At 35.6% G+C, this 16842-nt stretch overlaps 1 protein-coding gene across 1 annotated transcript; it reads left to right on the top strand.

Moving 5' to 3' along the window:
• Nucleotides 1-170: 170 nt before the first annotated feature.
• On the top strand, nt 171-15847 carry LIPI (lipase I). Its single transcript, XM_056497299.1, has 10 exons — nt 171-406; nt 3483-3859; nt 5422-5530; nt 6181-6282; nt 7311-7400; nt 8488-8655; nt 9653-9745; nt 10863-10974; nt 11328-11501; nt 15035-15847. The coding sequence occupies exons 1-10, from the start codon at nt 358-360 to the stop codon at nt 15138-15140; spliced, it is 1380 nt and encodes a 459-aa protein (XP_056353274.1). The 5' UTR covers nt 171-357; the 3' UTR covers nt 15141-15847.
• Nucleotides 15848-16842: the final 995 nt, after the last annotated feature.

Genomic DNA, 16842 nt, shown 5'->3' with positions numbered 1-16842 from the left:
CCCACACTGTGGATCTTTAACAGGATGCACCAGCAGTTCCCTCACCTCCTGGGCTCCACACATGCAGGAGTTGTCAGTAACACATGACATTACTTGGTTACGTGTAAATCTGCTGATAGACAGAGGCAAATAGATTAAAAATCAGTCCCAACCCTCAAAGCCCAGAAACCACCCTATCTACAGAAGTCACTCAATAGGAGGAGTCATAAATTGCAGAAGCTTGACTACAGCTTTGCCTTCTGCTTCCTACTCACTCACTTCTCTGGTGTCATTCAGTTGTGCTAGAAGTCTAGCATAAGGAAACTCTATTTGCCACTTGTCTGTGGATACTACACATCACTTTTTCTCCACTTCCACATGTTGAAATTGTGTTTCTTCATCTGTTTGATATACTGGGTGAAAACAGGTAAGAACCATTAGCTTATTTGCCATGTAGAATCTTCGCTTTAATCAAATATTTAAAAAATGGATATTCCTTCATTTAAATTGGCCAAAAGATCAAGATAAAATCTTATGATTTATTCCTAACGAAGCAGATGATTAGTAAAAAGAATTCAATAACTTTCAAACTGAGACATAAGTTTTCATTTTAAAGTAAATAGAACCAAGCCTGATACTTTATCTCTGGCTTGTACTTTGCCCAGAGACTGGCTCAGGTATGTGCACTTTGTACAAAGTAGTCCTAATCATGAAACAGTCTTAGTACACTCAGTTTATTGGTTGTTGCTCATTTGATAGGTGCTTGGATTTTCAAGTTATGTGTTACATTTTAAATAGTAAAATTTAGTTACAAGAAACACTGTGCACTTCAGATTTTTCCATTTTCAACCCCACAGGATAATTAAAATGCTTACCAACATGCAAAAGAAAGTTAAAATTATACATTAACTGGATTGAAGTGCATTTGTACCAGCCCAATGCTTACGTGTGTGTTTTGATTGTAGAGAAAAGAGTGAGTACTCCAACGAGACTGCACCAAGGGCAGCTGGGTATTGCTTCCAGTGCTCAAGGAGAAACAGGAATTTGTAAAACTTCCCCCAATGACTCCTCGCTAAACAATTCAAAGTATTAAATCTATAAACCTATTTGTAGTACTTATCTAATTCCACAGTAAAGACATCATCATTTTGGTTTTATTCTCTATTTACTTTTGAAAGAATAACTTCTGTCATTTCACAGCCAAGAGTAAAGGAGTTGCTTCCTTTTGACATTTGCCAGCTAGTAAATAGGTTTGGCAGTTAAAATAATTTCCTTGTGATAGATTTCTCACTCCCATGGAACAGGCTGTGTCTGGTTTATCTCAATGTCATTCCACTGGTTTTAGAATAAATAATTTTTATTTCTACTAATCAAAAGATTAAAAAGAAAATCAAAATATTTAAAGGGCTATAGAGAAATACTTTAACATGAGTCTTTTATATTTTAGATATGAAGAAGTGAATTTTAAGGATCAGTGATTAAACTTGGATTTAAAGACCACATCAGGCAAAATGAGAGTTTCATGTTGTACCTTTGAAACTATAATCAAGTGACTGGTTTTTATTTTCACTTTAGTAGATGAAGTTAGTGTAATGTAATTGATATTCTAATTTTATCATTATATGTAAATATATGAAAACCAGAAATCAAATGTGACACGTATTGTTAACATCACATGCATGATTTTACCAAGTTCTTGATTATTATTTTTATTAAATCCACCTGAAGAGTTCTCACTTTCAGAACTTCTTGGATAAGTCCAAGTGATGAAATGAGTTGCCTTCCTGTATCAGTTAGTTAATAAACTGTCTAGTAATCTCAGTAAAATTACTTATATTATTATGTGTTTAAATTAGGAAAACACTGGTATTTATTTTGAAATATAATTCTGTCTTTTTCTTTATGCAATAATTGTAGTTACTGTCGTATCATGACAATAGGCATAAAGCTTTTGTCTGCTTGATTTGCAGCAGGGGGTTTCAGGTTATTTTTAAAATTGTGTAACTTCAAGCTGGCTCTTATTTGAACTATATCTTTTTTTTTTTTTTTTTTTTTTTTTTTTTTGTGATGTCCAGCCCAGAGGGGACCAGTCTAGTCCTTGTTAGACACATAATTTGGCATTAGAAGTGATTGGTCACTAAATTAGTGAATTAGTGCCTTTACTGAATCTTTACTGCACCTTGAACACCATAATTCACATTGTTTAGCTTTGCTTAGACCTGACCTCTAGTATTGAACACATATTTCAGACACCTTGTGAGCCACCCACACTTGATTTTTGCAGCTTTAAGAAGGGGTGCAGTCTTGCTGTCCACCTCAGATATGGTGGATTTGATTCTGCCTGTGAGCTGTTCTCTGGGAAAAGGAGAAGGGCTGGAACTGCTTCTCTTATGACTCAAAAAAACAGAGAAATTCAGGTTATTTTTTTATATTATTTTTAAGGAACTAAGAAGACAATGTTTATTTTATCACTTTTGCTTTCTTGAAAGTGACTTGTTTTGCATAGACTTTAATGACAGAAGAGTTCAGAAAGGTGCCATCAAGCACCAGAGAGACAAAAGTCTTGCCTAAAGTAATGTAACCCACTAGAAGTCAGGAGATGGGCCAAAAACCTTGGCCAAAAACCAACTAACACCATAGCAAGGGTGAAGAGGCTGTAGCAGAAGAACTGTGACAGGTGTTGGTGTTCTGCCCAGAGTCCTGAAGTGCTTTATCCACACAATGGGACCTCAGCAACCAAAACGTATCTTTAAAGTGTGAATTTTGGATGTTGATAACCAGACAGGGGAGAAATTTAGTCTTTTTAGACTCCTTTAAAAATCTCCATCCTTTTGTTTACCAGCTTAACCTGGTACACCCTGCCTGCCCATGTACAGACAGAAATGCTAAATCCTACTATTTGTCTTGTGCCATTAATTCTTATTTTTTCAAACTTAGAGCATGATTCTTTGTTTCTTCTGCTTTTGTTACTTGGTGCTGTTATGGTGATCCAAAGCTAGGAAATTGTTCTGGATAATTCCTGTTTTGCCTGACAAAAACAGCTATTTTTTATTGCTAGATCAAACAAATAAGGTCTAAGGACTGGCAGCACAGCCACCCTGGCCCAAAGAGGAAGAAAGAACCACAACAGCCTTCCTGTTTATACAGCACACACTTGTTGTGAAAAATTCTGAGAACCTGCCTTTGATGGTGAAGTAAAGGATCTTATCAACACTGACTACTAATTAGTACTTATAAGGAGAAAAATACACTGTTCAAGAAAAATTGGGATAATTTCACATTTGAAGGGTTTGGAGGAGCATAGTGGTATCTGCAGAATTATTATTTGAACTGTAGTTCCTTGTTCAGTGCATGTATTGGCACATCTTTCCAAAGGTCAAGAGTAAAGAAAATGGAAGTTCTCCACTTTCAGCAGAAAAAGATACAGAAAGAAAAGGGAAGGGGTGGTATTTCAGGTACCCCAACTCATCAAATGACTGTCTTAACATTTTAATCTTTTTCAGATGAGGAACAAAAATGTCCCGAATTTACAGACCTTAACATAGGCAATGCTTTGTCTGGAACAGAACTGCACGTTCAGCTGCTCCTGTACACGAGGGAAAATCAAGATTGTTCTGAGAGACTCATTGAACACAGCGTTACTGCATCTGAGTACCTGAACACAACCAAGAAAACTGTCTTTGTTATTCATGGCTTCAGGCCAACAGGATCTCCTCCAGCATGGCTGGGTGACATGAAGAAGCTTTTACTGTCTGTGGAGGATATTAATCTCATTATTGTTGATTGGAATCGTGGTGCTACCACTGTGAATTACGGAACTGCTGTGGAAAACTGCAGAAAAGTTGCAGAAATCCTGAAGAATTATGTCGACCAGATGCTGGTAAGGCAAAGCATTGCATCTGTTCTGAATAAGTGTCCAGAGCATGGCTTGAGTGGGAATGGATATTTAAAATATATCTATAGAGAAGTCCAGTGAACAATATCAAATCACATTTCTTTAGAGAGGCATTACTAACTTTACATGAATATATTTAACTTCACCTGAGTTCTGGTTCCCTTTCACTGAAATGTGCCTGAAAGTGTGTTGTGTTGCACAAAAGTGCATCTGATTTCTTGAACCAGCTGGAAGTTTTAGGTCTTCTGGAAAGAGTGAATTCAGCAGTGGGGAAGTGAAGGGAGAGGTGATCAAATATCATGCAGCATAAATTTACAAAGACATTGCACTACACTTTTTACTATTAACCTATAATAAATAAAGGTTTTAAATGAGAAATAAACCACTGGCAAAGATATAAATATTAATTCCAAAATGGTATAAACTTCTTGTCTCTAGAAGCAGTTGCTGAAATCACAGTTGATGCCAGTGGTCATAACTGGGCTGTAGATTTATTGCTTGATCAAATGAACAAAACATGTAATGATGTTATTTATGCCATTGCCTGGTTTGTCACTTGAATTTTCTTCTTTTCTCAACACTTATTTCTCAGAAATGCAGAAATTTTGAATGCTGTGCAGTAAAAAATATTCACATGGAATTTGAGAAAAACATCAAAATTTTGAGAAAGGCTGAGTGAAAGGAGACAAAGCCTACCAGAATCTGTCCTCTGGGACTAGATACAGTGATAGCAATTTGCAATTGCACCACTAGATTTATCGTTATGGAATTTAAAGAAAGTTAAATAGGACAATAAGAGGAGTCACCAAGTTGATTGTTGTTTACAGATCTGCCTGGCAAACAGTGACAGCATGTGTGAGTCCTGAGAGTGGTGGGAGGGGGGTCTGAGTGTCCTACAGCTATCAGTTTCACACTTACAAGCTGTTGTGGTGCCTTTCCAATTCATTTTGAGACATATGGATATTTCAGATCCTGTGTGTCTCCACATCATTTTGCAGGGATACCAGCTAGGTCAGCTGATACTGTCTTGGAGCTCTTCAGTAGGTTTTTATTTGGGTTTTTTTGAATACTGCCTGCTTTGTAGAATAGTCATTTTAAGGTGTGCATTTGGCACCATTATTCAGCAGTTGTGTGGCATAAGTATTTGTTAATGGTATAATATTTTTAATTTACTTTATTGGAAGGATAAAGCTGGGAAATAGTTTTTTTTCCTCATTTGTAGTTTTGGTTTCTTTTATCTGATAAATGTCTTCCTCTTCCCTTCCCTGCTCCCCTTCTAACTAATGTGGCATTTCAGGAGAAGTGTGACTCAAGCTTCCTTTTTACATTTTTCATAATTTCTACATTTTAACTAATATAGAATTGAAAACTGAAAAGAAATTCATAATAATATTTTTTTTTTTTTTTTTTTTTTTTTTTTTTAAGAGCTAGAAAGTTAGAAATAAAATTTAAAGTACTGAAAAAAAGTGAAAACTAAATCAGACTACTGATTTTTGTTCCATTAATTCTGTGTGTGAGTGGCTTTGGTGTTTTTTTTCCCCTGATAGGTGGGTGGAGCTTCTCTTGACTCTATGCACATGATTGGAGTCAGTCTTGGTGCTCATGTAGCTGGTTTTGTTGGCCAGAAGTATGATGGCAAACTTGGCAGAATTACAGGTGAGGCTTTTAATCCCAGTGCACATATTCTATTGTACCTTGCATTGTTGTCAGAGCACTGAGACATGGACAAACGAGAACTGAATATTTGATGACATACAGGAGGAAAAATACAGCCCTGATAGCAGTTCAGGAAATTGAGCAAGTCTGCCTTCAAGACATAAATTACAGATTAAATTTTCCAACCTGGTTGCTTCTAGTGTCTCAAATGAAAATTGAGTGCTACATCTAAATGCCACTTAAATGATATGCTACCTGAGTGTCTGTGTTCTGGAGATGAGAGCAGTTATATTGTGCACTATGGTTTTATGAAGTGTATAATAGCTACAGCATTTTTTGGGGAAAAGGAAAAACAAATTCTCCTGATTTGATCCCCAAAACTCTTGGCTTATATTTATCTGAATAAATGGGAGATGAACACATCTAGTTGTGGAAAAAGAAAAATTCATAGATATTGGTTGATCAGTGGTAGGAATGTTTGTTTTTCTTAGCAAGTTGAAGAAAAAAGTAATGCTTTTTATCTAAAAAAAAAATTAAAATTTTATACCAAGAAAATGAAGACTCACTGCTGCATAATGCTCAGATGTTGATCTTTTATATACCTGTAGAAGGAGCCCAGGGCTCATGATGTAAATGTTGTTTTTATTCAGGTCTGGATCCAGCAGGCCCTTCGTTCACTGGAGGACCCCCAGAGCACAGGCTGGATCCTACTGATGCACAGTTTGTGGATGTGATCCATTCAGATATTGATGGTAATAGCACAGCATGACTTGCCTGTTTCAGCTTGAGGAAAGGCAGGAAAGCAGAAGAGAAGGGATAAGCTGTTTCAGTAACATCCAGATAGTGCTGCAGGAGAATATTTTGTGTTAGCAGGAACGTTCTTTTGCTGTGCAAGTGTGTCTAGTCAGAGAGGCTGCAAGCACAGGGTGATCACTGAATTAATCCCCTCTGAGACAGTCAGGTCTGCTGTATCAACTTAGTACCTCAGAGCCACTGCTTAAAACACTAAATCATGTTACTGTAAGGTTAAAAAGGAGAACATTGTAAAGTCTGCTTCATCCATGCTTTAATCTCTGGTTTCATTTTTCAAATTCATGAAATATATATATTATATAATATATTTTAATACCAAAATTGTCCCATTATTTGTATAGTTTGATATCAGCTTCCTTAATAATATTCAATTTTAAGCATTTTTCTATACACATTTAAATGTTAGGCTGTAAAATAGCATCTTTTGTAATGTTCCTACTATGTGAATAAAGATAATGTGTGGTAAAAAGGAATTAACTCAGATTTAATTAACTCTTACTCATGGAATTTTGCTTACTTTTATAGGATAGATACAAATTTTCCTACTTTGATTTACTGCTGATATTAGTGTACTTCAGAATCCAATGTCCTGGAAATAATGGAAATATTTTCTCTAATGAAAATTGCACTGGGAAAGATTCTGGATTCTGGAGAGAACATTAATTTCATAAATTTATTTATATAAATATTATCTCAGTTATATCTGTTTCTGTTCTTTCCCTTTTGCAGCAGTAGGAATCTTACACAATTTGTATACATTTGTGTACAGCATTTTACATATAAAGAGAAAAAAGCCCTTGACTTTTACCTCATAGTATGACTTTGATTTACAATACAAAAAGAATGTTACAATTGCCAAAATTGTCTTTAAAACTTCCATGGTTTTTGGAGTGAATGTGATGATAAATAATTGGCTTTGTAATTCTGTTTATGTTGATTTCTTTCATTCATGATGTTTTTACTTTAGTACTAGGTTTCAAGAAGCCTTTAGGAACCATTGATTTCTATCCAAATGGAGGAATGGATCAGCCTGGTTGTCCAAAAACATTTTTCAGTGGTAAATAAAAATATGTTTAATTAATGAGAAGAAAAGTTTGGGATAAATTAAAAAAGGTTAAATTGAATTGAATGTACACTGCACTTAGCAATATGGGACCTGAGACTGTATTCTTTCTTTTCCATCCCTATGCAGCAAAAGAAAAATTATAAAGATATTTGAAAATAATCTTGCTATAGCATACATATCCCATCATATCACTGATATTGTCATGATGGAATTATGTTACTGTATTACATATACAATCCTAATATAATGATCATTATTTTTCCATGGTTGTATGGGTCCAGGCTTGGGGGAAGGTGTTTGTGTCCCAGTGGCTTGGGCAGGATCCCTTGCCTATGACATGGAAGGCAAAGCTTCCCCATCCCCACTGTGGTTTAGGTTTCTCCTGCCTGGCAATGATGAACTAGGTTTTGGCATCAGATATGTCTTTTAGGCTCTAGGATGAAAAAAGTTTTATGAAATGATCTTTTGATGCAGAATTTTGCTTACTTCAGCTTCCATGAGTGTTAGGCAAGGTTGCTGGCAATTGTTTTTGTTTACTCTTTTGGATATATTTGTTTCTGTCAGTGTTTCCCATTACTAAACTGCAATTGTTGCTACCACTTAGAGCTGCTGCAAAGGCTTAAGGCTTCCACTTGTGTGAGTATGGGAGAATCCCTAAGCCAGCACAATGGTCTTCTCTACAATTCCCAATGCTTACTTTTTCAGGAAAGGAAGGAATTTATTTTTCCCAGAAAGAATCTCTGAAATGTTCCTCATGGTAATTTTTTTTTGGCCAAAACTGTCACTCAGAGAGTGGTAAAGCACTGGCACAGGTTTCATGGAGAAACTGTGGATGTACCACAGGATGAACCCTGGAAGTGCTCAAGGCCAGGTTGGATGGAGCTCTGAGCAACCTGGTGTAGTGCAAGGTGCTCCTGCCCAAGGCAGAGGGGCTGAAACAAGATGATATTTAAGGTTCTTTCCAACCCAAACCATTCTATGATTCTACTTACATAACACCTTTTTTCATTAATAAAAAGTATAAAGTATTCTTTTTATGTTTCTTTTTTTTTTTTATTTTTTTTATTCTCCTCTGAAGGAGCTAGTTTTTTCAAATGTGACCATCAGAGAGCTGTCTTCCTCTTCTTATCATCTCTGAAAAGCAAGTGTGACATAATAACTTATCCTTGTGACTCTTATTTGGATTTCAAGAGAGGAAAATGTGTTGATTGTGATGCTTTCCAGCCAATGTCCTGCCCAGTACTGGGTAAGTGATTTCAGCCTTTCCTAGTGAGCAGGAAATTTAAATTTAAGAAATTTAAACACCACATAATTAGAAGTTAACTTTCAACTTATATCTTGTCTTTTTTTGAACTCTTACACTGGGATGGGCATGCTATATTATTTACATCAGGTTAGGAAAAAAAGCATAGATACATCTGTGTGCTATTTTATGAAAAAACTCTAACTTTAATGAGTCTTTAAAGTAGGAAAGAAAGACTCCAGGACTTTCCCAGGTATTAGCCATGCCTGATGCACTTGGACAGAATACCCAAGGTAGGAGTGGAGAAATATTTCCCCAGTCAGCTGCTGAGTCTGGGCACTGAGTGGAGAAGCAGCATCCTTCTGCTGTAATCTTTCCTGAGGTGTCAGCTCTGCAGCCTGGGATCAGCCCTCCTTGTCCAGGCAGAGAGGTTAACAGGGAGAGAACAGGATCATCCATTCTAGAAACAAGGGCTGTTATCAAACCCCAAAGACAAGAATCCTGGAATAAAAAATTTGCATAAATTTCTTTCTGTATTAAATCCATGAGCTTAGGGGGTTTGCAGAGTATCTTATATTTTATTAAACAATATCTACAAATAGGCTAAAAAATTTAAAAATATTTAATGATTCAAAAGAAAGAAGGGAAATCTATTCTGTAAGTGCTCTCTGCAAGTATGTGGGCTATGGTTTTGGGTTTGTTTTTATTACTTCTTCAGGATTTTGTAGGCACTATTTTTTGGAGTTAGTATCTAGACTAAAGAGGTAACTATTACATTATGTCATTTTAGTGATAATAATATATTAGAGGAATTAACTACTTGCATACTACAGTCTGTTATACTCAGAGGATTTCTTTTTTCTAGTCAGTTTTCTTTCTCAGAGGATATTTAAGAAAATTAAAGCCAAATTTGTCAATTTATGATTTTTTTTGTGTAAATATATGTGTATCATGATTTTGCTAAATGTCTGAAATGAAATATTTAAACTTTGGATTTCAGGTTATCATGCTGATAGATGGAAAAACCTGTTGATTCCTTATAGCTCACCAACAAAAGCTTACTTTGATACCTCGGGCCAGGACCCATTCTGCAGTGAGTGACTAAACACATACATGAAACCTCTTTATAAAAATTTATTACTGTTATTTTTTAGCTGATCTGGAGTGAAAACATGTTAAAAGTAGCATGTTAGGGTCAGCCACAGTGTAAGATGATGTAAAAAGCCATGAACTAAAGGTCAGTTCACAGAGTGGAGGAAGAAGAATGGTGGTGGCAGAAGAAAAAGCAATGCTGTGTGAAGTGGGAAAGAAATGTAAATTTAAAAGTAGTGGGATGGACTGCCAAGAGGAAGAAGGAAGCCAGAAATTTTAAATAATTTTTTTTTGCACAAAATTTACATAAAAAACTCCTCTTCCCAGTGTCTTTCAGCTCAACCCAAACCAGGTACTACTGTTCTCCCCTGCCCCTCTCTGGTGGTGGAGGAAAGAAGGAAAGAAATGTTATCAAAGATAGGAGGAGGCACATGGAGCAGAATAAGGAATATTGTAATGATAGTATAAATTTAAAGGAAAATATGCAAAATCAAGAAGGAAAAAAAAAAGCAAAATTGGGAAACAAACCAAACCAGACTGAAAAAGATTTATTTATAAATAAATCTTAATTTATATATAGTAAATATATATAGTAAGTAAGTAAATAAATAAATAAATAAATAAATAAATAAATATACATACATATATACATATATATATAATAAACACTATATATATATAGTATTTATTACTTATAGTCTTAATTATTAAAAATTTGGAAACCTGAGGAAACAGAAATGAGCAAGAGGTCTTAAAAAGAAGGGAAATTAGAAACCTGAGCAAGGCAAGGCCTCATATGAGGATTGGTTTTTCAGGAGAGAATGATAATATGCAGCATGCCAAAAAATAAAGGAAGTTTTACTTGGTGTCCAGACTGGGAGCAGTAAAGGTGATTCCAGTGCTGGTGATGATTCCAGAAGGCCAGGTCAGGGTTTCTGAGGATGCAAGGCAGATCAGCAGCAGGTCAGCTTTTTATTCTCTTTTGAACTGGTTGCATAAAAGTAAAGAATCACTATTCCTATCATCTACTAGTGAATACATTTAGCAGGATTATAATACCAACTATTTCCTGTTGAGGTAATTTTTTGACTCTCATGATTTCCTATCTCTTCCTGCAGTGTACAACTACATACTGGACATTACTACCTGGAATAAAAGCACTAGGAGAGGTTTCATTAATGTTAAAATAACAGACTATGCTGGGAACACAGTAGAGTCACAGATGAATAGGTATGTTGCTCTTTGTTTTTAAATCTTTTTTTTATCACTTTATAGGACTAATTTTCTGAGCTTCCTAAACCTTTTAACTTGTTGGCTTGTAAGTTGAAGGAGTATCTTGAGTTTGTACAGACTTGGCCATGGCACCATTCCCTGGGTGGGGCTCAGTGTCAGGGGCAATGCCCCTCACTGAAACAATCCCTTCCCAGGTCCTTGCTTGGTCCTGGCTTGAATCTGCTCCAGCTGTCCTTGTTCTGAATGCTCAAGGCTGATTCATCTCACAAGATGTCCCAGTTTAATGATAATGGTTAATAATAATGAATATTACTCAGTTAACACAAGCCTAACTAAACATTTTTCTTTAGTGAAGCTTCAACATTTCAGCAATATAAAAGAGTGAAAATACTGACTGGATTTCACAGAGACATTGAAAACATTGCAAAAATTTCCTTGACCTATTCTACAAAGACTTTAATAGGCCCAAAACACAAACTTAGGATTCTTCAGATGAAGCTGAAATCCCTCAACAATCCAAAGAGGTGAGTGTTTGTCATGTACCACAGCTGGGTATCAACTAAGGTGCTCAGGATGTTTTCTCAGTAACCTGTATTTCCCTGCAATAATTTTTGTAATTGCATATTACTAAGTGTATGAATATTCTTCTCATCCTCCTGATGATCCAGCTGGTCATGTGGAAGAGCTGCTGTGTGCATTAACACTTAGTGCACAGCAGCTTGTGCATGGAGGTGTCACTCATGCTGTGTGTCACAGCTCTCAAGGAGCAGCCTGACTGACACCTGCATGGACAGCTTCTCCTCCATAAGATAAATTTTATCAGGCACTTTTCTGATTTTCTCATGTGTCTGTACACAGCTTTTCACACCCAGGTGTGAAATGGAACACTTCAGCAACACGTGCCACTGGAATAGTTTGGGGTTTTTTTGTCTTATTGAAGAAGGCAAAACATTATTCTGAGATCAGAATACAGTCTGTGTCTGCTGACAGTTAAAATTTAAAAATCTGAATTTTTTTTTATTTTTTATTTTTTGTTTATTGTTGTTTATTTTTCGGGGTTTTTTTTATAATTCTGTGTAATCACTAAGCTTTTATGAATTCTGGTTTAAAATATTTCAGCAGTATTACTATATGTTCATTTTTTAAATCTCCAAATTTCCTTGTACAATTAAAATTAAAATTAAATTTTTGCAGTTGCATCTTGTAAAAAGAACATATTACATGGAATAGGTAAAAAATATCCATGAGTAGCAAGAATACTTTATTTGGAGTTGTTATTTTATTTCTTTTTAATGGCAGATTCATGAAAGACAGAATTTAAAATAAAAATTTAAAAATGCTTATCAAATAAGTAACATCAAATGAGTAATGAGTGAGAATAATATTACAATGCTTAATAAGTCTTAAGTCAGTGTATTTTATTAACTTGATGTAAAATTTAGGATTTCTTATATGGTGTATGATAAGAGCCTTGTAGAAAATGAGTATGATACTTTGCAAAAATTATGAAACTTTCTTAAATTAATCTACTATTTTAGATTTACTGATAAAGAGGAGGAGATGGATGGGAGAGACTTAGGAATAAACAAAACACTCAATAATTAAAATAGTACCCCAGAATACACATACATTAGATTTTATTAACTTACTGAAAGCCATAAGTCTAAAGCTCTCAGGTGAAAGTGTCATGATTTTATCTGAAAGCAATTGGTGCTGAGAGAGGGTGAAAAATTCTAAATCATATTCCAATTTTTTTCTCAGCCCAGTGGTGATAAATCAGAAGATATATTTTGTGTAAGCTTGTCAGCATTTGGGACTTCCTAAGATAATGATCTAGCAAGTAAACAAGAAAGGTATTCAGTGAAGAGGGTTTGAGTTTTCATTCCTGTTAGTCTGACTCTTGTTAGTTTAAAAGTAAGATGCACTTGATGTGCTTTAATATAGGATCCACTAAAGTCCTTCATGTGGAGCCTCATCAGATTGCAGCTGTAGGACCATGTTAGCTACTTTCAGAGAACAGTAAAAAATACTGTATTGAATCAGCATGTGAAGGTAATTTAAATGCAGATGTTACAGCATTATTGGTTGGCATAATTACCTAATTGCTCATTGTAATTATACCAACCTATATTTACCTTATTTACATATAATTACAACAATTACTTGAATACAGGAGGATCAACTAGAAACTACATTAAAATATTTAAATTATTCACAACACAGTAGTAGATAAAAACCAGGGCACAGATGCAGGGATAAAATCCTGCCCAGTCTCCCAGGTCTGGGTTAATGGCAAACTGTGGGAGTTTGGGGAGTATCACAGACAATTGTCTGCTGGCTGGTCCCCTGTTCACACAGATGGTGGGTGAATATGGGACAGCTGAAAGGTACACATAATTTTCATGCTTTCTGCTGATCCCTGAGATATATAATTTCTGCTCACCCATGAAATCAGAAAACTTTGCTAACTTGTGCATGTCCAGGTGTCAGTTATCCCAAAAAAGCTAATGAATCCATCAGTGAATTCAAACTCAGTTAAAGGGGAAGGTGGATGTCTCAAAGATATTTAGCCTAGACACTTCTGGGGTTTTTGACCAAAAAAAGAACTGAGATAATATAAAGACCTTGCAAATACCTCTTCTGAACAAGTGGGGCATGCCCATGCTTTTTAGTAGACAGCAGAGGAGCCATTTGGGTTGATGGTTTAAGGAAGCCTCACCTAACAAAAACATTTTTTGTGTTTTGCTCCTTGTTGATGAACCTGCTCACTGCTCAGGGCTCCTCTCCTGTGAGGCATTCCTGTTACTCAGTAATCACAAACTGAGATGACTTGCACTTCAAATTAGATAAAATATGTTGCTTTTATTTCTAGAATTCAGCATTATGGTTTGTCTAGGTATTTTTTCCCCTGTGTAAAAATGCTATAATAATGAAATACTGAATTCAAATCAAAACTAATTTTTGATGAAGGAGTGGATGAAATTCTATGCTTTTCATTGTGCAGAATACCAGAATTTGTCTTGATCCCTTTAGTCATAAAATTTCTGTCATAACCTTGTGGAGACTTTAAAAGGTGTCATATTCTTAAGAAGAAATCTTAAGTAGAAGTAGATGTCCCTTCACACATAGACAGGTCAAGCCTTAACTGGTTGGAAATCTCATATGAATGGGCAGCAACAGAAATGCCTGATGTGCTGTTCTCTCCTTTTGCTGTTTCACTCTATTCTACATCCCAGGCTGAAATGAATTGTGTGGTATAGCCACATCTATGAGTTCAGAGCAATTGAGAAGATAATTTTAAATAAAATAAGTCTCATAGCCTGTATGCTATGGAGGTGCCATCAGAGGTGTGTCCTGTTCAACCAGCTCACCCCATCCATTACAATAGTGCAGGATTACATACATTACAAAAGAACAGGATTGTGACCTGACTCTCCCTTAAAAGGCAGAGCACTTACATTGACCTCAAAAAGCATATTTTTAATGTATAGGTGGCTCCCTTTGTGGCCTCTCTTTGTGTTCATGCAGTATTAGTCAGCTGTGAGTTTTCTAGGTGTTTAGGAGAAAAATTGCTCTCTTGCATTAAAATTTCTTACAAATGCTGTCATTGCAAGTGAAAGAGAAAATATTATGATGTGGTTCTTTGCTTTCCTATGTACAATAAAAGCAGAGAAATTTTCCTACCAAGGGAACTCAAAATAAATTATTCAGGCTCTTTGTTAACAGGAATTGTGCAGAGTTTGGGTCATGCTGCTAAAGCATTAGTTTGCAGATTAATAGCTGTAATGGATGAAATGCTGCATCTTTGTACTTCAGACCAGTGGGATACACTTCTTTGCACCATCCAGCTGATGTTTGGGTGCTTTTCAGTCTGTCAAAGCTACTCTAGGAATGCATAAAATAGGGTATAAACATAGACAAGAAGACACGTCTTGTCCTAAGTACTGTCTCTGAGAGCTGATAAATACTGGACCTTTAATAATTCAAATACTGAATATTTTTTCTGTTAAAGTTAACTTTTTCTATTGTGATTTTTTTTCCTTTTCTGCCTTTGTAGGCCACAGCTGTGCAGATATGATTTTGTACTGATGGAGAACACTGAGCTGACCTTCAAACCTATCCCTTGCTCTGAGAGGGGTACATGGAAAGAGGGCTACTACTAACCTAATTTCTCTCAGAGCAGTGACATTTTGATGCTTCCTCAGGATAAAGACTGCAATGAGAAAGGAAATGAGATAAGCTAGATTTATTTTTCAAGAGTCTACCTGATAATGTGCAGTGCTTGCTCTGAGTGCCTTAGGCTGAAATTAATTGAAAAGTTCAGATATGTATGTGCTTGGAAAATTATTTGAGTAAAGTAAATGCATCATGCTGGAGAACATGCAGTGGTCTGTTCGTTACTATTTGTTAGCAATAGTAACTGCTGAATTAAATATGAATTATCTGCATAATCCTGGCACATTATTTGTCATATGTATATTTAAATATTTATTATTTGTAATGGCTTTTACATGGAAACATAATGATCTGTCTACTAAGTGAATTTAATATACTGTGCATGTGATCTATGGATCTGATACACAACAGTTTTGTTGTTCTGTGTTCATTGGATAAATGAATTCACATTTTCTCTTTATATGATGTCTCAGTATGAGAAGCGGAACAATAATATTTGTGAGTACATTTGTAAATTTTCCAGTTTAAATCTGTTATCTTTATGCTCATTGTAGATGAATGCTATCACAGACATTCAGATTTTTTTTTTTAAATAAATACAATGGACGGGGCAGTGTTGTTTCAGATACAAAACAATGTAATGTCTATTATAAGGACAATAATTTAGAAGTGAAATAAATATATTTTCATTTTGTTTCTGTTTGGGCCTCTAGGAATTAGAGCTGCTGCTCGGGTTGAGAGCTTTCCAAGTACTGGGATGTGAGCAGGAATATTTGATACAAAAAGATTACCTCCTCCAATTCAGAAAAAAATTTTTTCTTGTCCCAGACTGCCTTTCCTGATGGAACTTATTGGAGGACAGATAGGTTTATTTTTCTTCTGCAAGGCTGTTTTGTGTGTTTCATGCTGGTTTGCCATGCAAATGCATCCTATGCACATTATCCATTTCCTTCCTTTCCTATATCCCTTCTGTCCCTACACTTGACAGCAATGTTTGATCAAACCTATTACCCAATTTCATCTGAATGTCAGTGGGGTGGGGTGTCCAAAACCTGTGAATTGTATGTTTTGTTGTGAGTCAAAAGCTGGGTTGTAAGGAAGATGGAATACGGTGACCCAAGGCAGGCATGCACGTTTTCACAGCTTGTGCATGTTTGTCAGTCCATGCAAAGCTCTGAACCAGCCATTGCACAGACTTTTACTTGTCTGAATAAACCAAAAATATACAGACTTGTGGACAGACATGCTTATGGACTGACGCTTTAAAAAAAATTAATTCTAGAGAAATAATAATTACATTACCATACTTATATTACATTTCTATATCTATAGTCAAGTTCTCAGCTTGAGCATTTTACTATGTAGTTCTTGGTTCCTTTCCTTTGAGGGAGTCATTAGGAAATACACAGAAGACATTTTTGTCTGCTTATATGCTTATGTAGGAAGGGTGGATTTTTAAAATTTATCTTATATTCTCTTTTTTGAAACTGCTGTTACACTCCTTATTTAATTCCACAGGTTTTTGTCCAGCCTTTTTCTCATCTACCCTAGCCTGACCTTCACAGGTCTCTGAGTCTCCTTTCTTTTCTCACCTTTCCTCCAAATACCTACTACTTAATCCCTTTAAATAAGCACAAAGACCTGAGACTAGATTTCAAATGTCTGGAACTAGAATCTTTCAATGTGATA

Source organism: Oenanthe melanoleuca, chromosome 1 (assembly GCF_029582105.1).
Source record: "Oenanthe melanoleuca isolate GR-GAL-2019-014 chromosome 1, OMel1.0, whole genome shotgun sequence".
Classification (NCBI taxonomy): Eukaryota; Metazoa; Chordata; class Aves; order Passeriformes; family Muscicapidae; genus Oenanthe; species Oenanthe melanoleuca.
The sequence above is the reverse complement of the archived record's forward strand: the minus strand, read 5'-3'. Positions and strand labels throughout refer to the sequence as shown.